The sequence below is a fragment of the Sphaeroforma arctica genome (genome assembly GCF_001186125.1).
Source record: "Sphaeroforma arctica JP610 unplaced genomic scaffold supercont1.71, whole genome shotgun sequence".
Lineage (NCBI taxonomy): Eukaryota > Ichthyosporea > Ichthyophonida > Sphaeroforma > Sphaeroforma arctica.
In genome coordinates this window covers 124,345-127,195 of record NW_014040487.1, presented here as the reverse complement: position 1 = coordinate 127,195, position 2,851 = coordinate 124,345, and the positions used below count along the sequence as shown (strand labels likewise).

Sequence of the window (2,851 nt, the reverse complement as noted above, 5' to 3'; positions counted from 1 at the left end):
GTATATGTGTGAGTGGGTAGTATATATATATATATATATAGTTATATATATAGTTATATATATATATATATGTCTGTGTCTGTGTCTGTGTCTGTGGGTGTGACTTTCTGTGTGTGTGTATATATGTCTGTGTGTGTGTGTGTTTATATATTTATAGATACAGATATAGGTATTATTAAGAGTTTTGCTTTCACATTTATTTATTTATTTATAACCGGCTTACATGGGGTTGTATTGTCGCTTGCGCACATTCACAAGTGCAATTTGATATGGACTCGTTCAATGTTAATTTTTTTGAATGTCCTCTCTCCACGTACTGGCCTTGCGTATGCCGATTTTGGCATTGTTAGTCTCACAAGTTACTTTTTCTTTCGATCTTCGACAGCAAAAATCTTCGAGTGTGTATGCGTTCATCGAAATTCTTTTGTACCTCGTCCGCTAGTTAACAGATATATTAACAGTGATAGCCTTCACATTGTTAGAAATTCTTAATACATATCTGAACTCCCACCCCTCCCCGAGCAAGAAATTTCGTCTTATATGTTTCTCTGTCACCACCTTGTATACCCAGAAATCGGGTGCCAGCGAATTCACACGTATCGCAAAGTCAATACAAAAGGACATCAACAACACCTTCGGGAAATTAGAGAAGCTCACGCTGCTAGCCAAGAAAAAGAATATGTTTGAAGATCGGCCTGTTGAAATTCAGGTAGGTGCCGCCTATCCACTACAATAACTGTAATTTATTTATTTTAGCATGTGTATCACGCAACTGCTACGAATGAATACTGTGAGTATCACTTCTGAGAGGTACTCAGTGTCGGCAAAAGTCGTGCCGTATTATTCCGCACAGAAACGCCTTGGCTACTGCCCGTTCAACGTTACATTTTCTTTACATGCCATACACAGGAGTTGACATACATCATCAAACAGGACATAGCCAACCTCAACAACCAGATATCACGGTTACAACAATACCAGCTATCAAAGACGCGCGGCATGGCCCAAACACAGAGCAATTCTAATTCAGTCGTGGTAATTCTACAAAGCAGGTGAGAGTATGTGCGGTGCCAGTGACAAGCCTCGTGCCCCTTCTGGTGTTCATTCTAGATACATGTTAACTTTCAACTTGCCGTCGGTCGATGTGCAAGTATAATATACTACGAATGTCGCGACTGTGGAGTGCGTGCGTATGAGTGCGTGAGAGACGTATATGGAGGATCCAAAGTACTTGCTAGTTGTGCAACGATCATAGCAGGCGTATGAACATTTATGCATGTCATCCCCCTCATACGTATGATTCAATTAAGGAATTGATTCCATCGCATGAAAAGATCACAATTGATCATGCCAGAAAACCTGCTGCACTTCTGCATGTGTTTCAGGCCAGTTTGAATCTACAAATGCATTCCCTGAAGTATCAATGCACCTATACACAAATGTATTAGGGAAGGTGTACAAGTGCAGGAATGCACACGCATGTTTTCATACACATTTGTAAATAGCAATAAAACTCGAAATGTTCTATGCTCACTTGATCATAGATTGGCTGCTATGTCAAGCGGATTTAAGGGTGTGCTAGAGGAGAGGACCAAGAATATACAACATCAACAACAAAGGCGTCAACAGTTTAGTGGCTCCACTGGACCCCCACAGCAGCTCAGCTTTGCCCCAGCACCTCCTGGTACGTGACCCGTTTCCCTACCGAACCATAACAATCTCTTGCTGATCTTATACTGTCCTGATACTGTCCTTTTGATGTGATTTACACCCGAGTTGTTTCGGTATCTTGTGCACACCTGCTGCATCTATTTTCGTGTTATAAGCTGTCACGTATATACATCCTTGCGTTTTGAGACTCAGAGAGTGAAAGGCTACTTTATGTACTGAGATGGTCTAAGTACTGTACAGACTCTTTCATGTACGTATATACGCATGTTTTTGTACATCTGGTATGCAAAGTTAATCTTGAAAATATACGCTGGACGCGACCAGGGAGCACTTTGGTAAAAACAAAAGTCTCTCGTGCATTTAAAACTCTGCTTTTACTTGTTTGTATATGTAAATAAGTATTTTGTTCTATACGGGAGTGTATCTGTGGATCCCAATCCATGCCTTCGTAGCTGACTCGTGCGGTGGGCATTTCGGTTATGGCCACTTCGGACAATGACAAAAGGCCGATCGCATATTATATGTATTTGTATATATATATATATATATATATACATCACTAAGGACTACGTTGAAGACTGCTCCATGCACTTAAACGCGCTTGTTGGTACATTTCCTCGTTTAAGTGCATCCACTTTTATACGTATACAGCTGACTCATCCGGTGGGCACTACGGAAAGGATCACCTCAGGCAAAGACAAGGTGTACAACAGGAGGAATCACATGCAATAGAAATGGGAGGTCCTGCAGGACCCAGCACACAGCACGCGTCGTACCAACAGATGCAACTGCAGGATAATCAGGGCAGTGCCTACATGCAGGATAGATCGAACGCTGTGGATAGTATCAACAAGACTATCGGTAATCAGCTGCATGTGTATGAGTGCGCGTTCGTGTATAACTTCTTTGCATATGTAGACCTACTTGATTTCGAACATAATGCATATATATATATATATATATATATATATATGTGTGTGTGTGTGTGTTTATGTGAATGTGAGTGAGTGAGTGAGTGAGAGGGTGTGTGTATGAATGTATATGGGTGGGTGGGTGTTAGTATGCGTGCGCGTGTGCGTGTGCGTGTGCGTGCGCGTGTGCGTGGGTGGGTGTTTGTGTGAGTATATATTTATATATATATATATGTACGTTAGATATTTACATCTTTCATATATATATA

At 41.1% G+C, this 2,851-nt stretch overlaps 1 protein-coding gene across 1 annotated transcript in view; it reads left to right on the top strand.

Moving 5' to 3' along the window:
• Nucleotides 1–269: 269 nt before the first annotated feature.
• The window catches only part of SARC_01730 (hypothetical protein), a gene marked incomplete at both ends in the record, with an annotated part of 4,864 nt that continues 2,282 nt past the window's right edge, over nucleotides 270–2,851 (top strand). Inside the window, 5 exons of the mRNA XM_014304541.1 lie at nucleotides 270–326; nucleotides 572–709; nucleotides 910–1,052; nucleotides 1,545–1,684; nucleotides 2,323–2,532. Of these exons, the coding sequence (XP_014160016.1) occupies nucleotides 270–326; nucleotides 572–709; nucleotides 910–1,052; nucleotides 1,545–1,684; nucleotides 2,323–2,532 (688 nt within the window). The remainder of the gene's footprint in view (nucleotides 327–571; nucleotides 710–909; nucleotides 1,053–1,544; nucleotides 1,685–2,322; nucleotides 2,533–2,851) is intronic.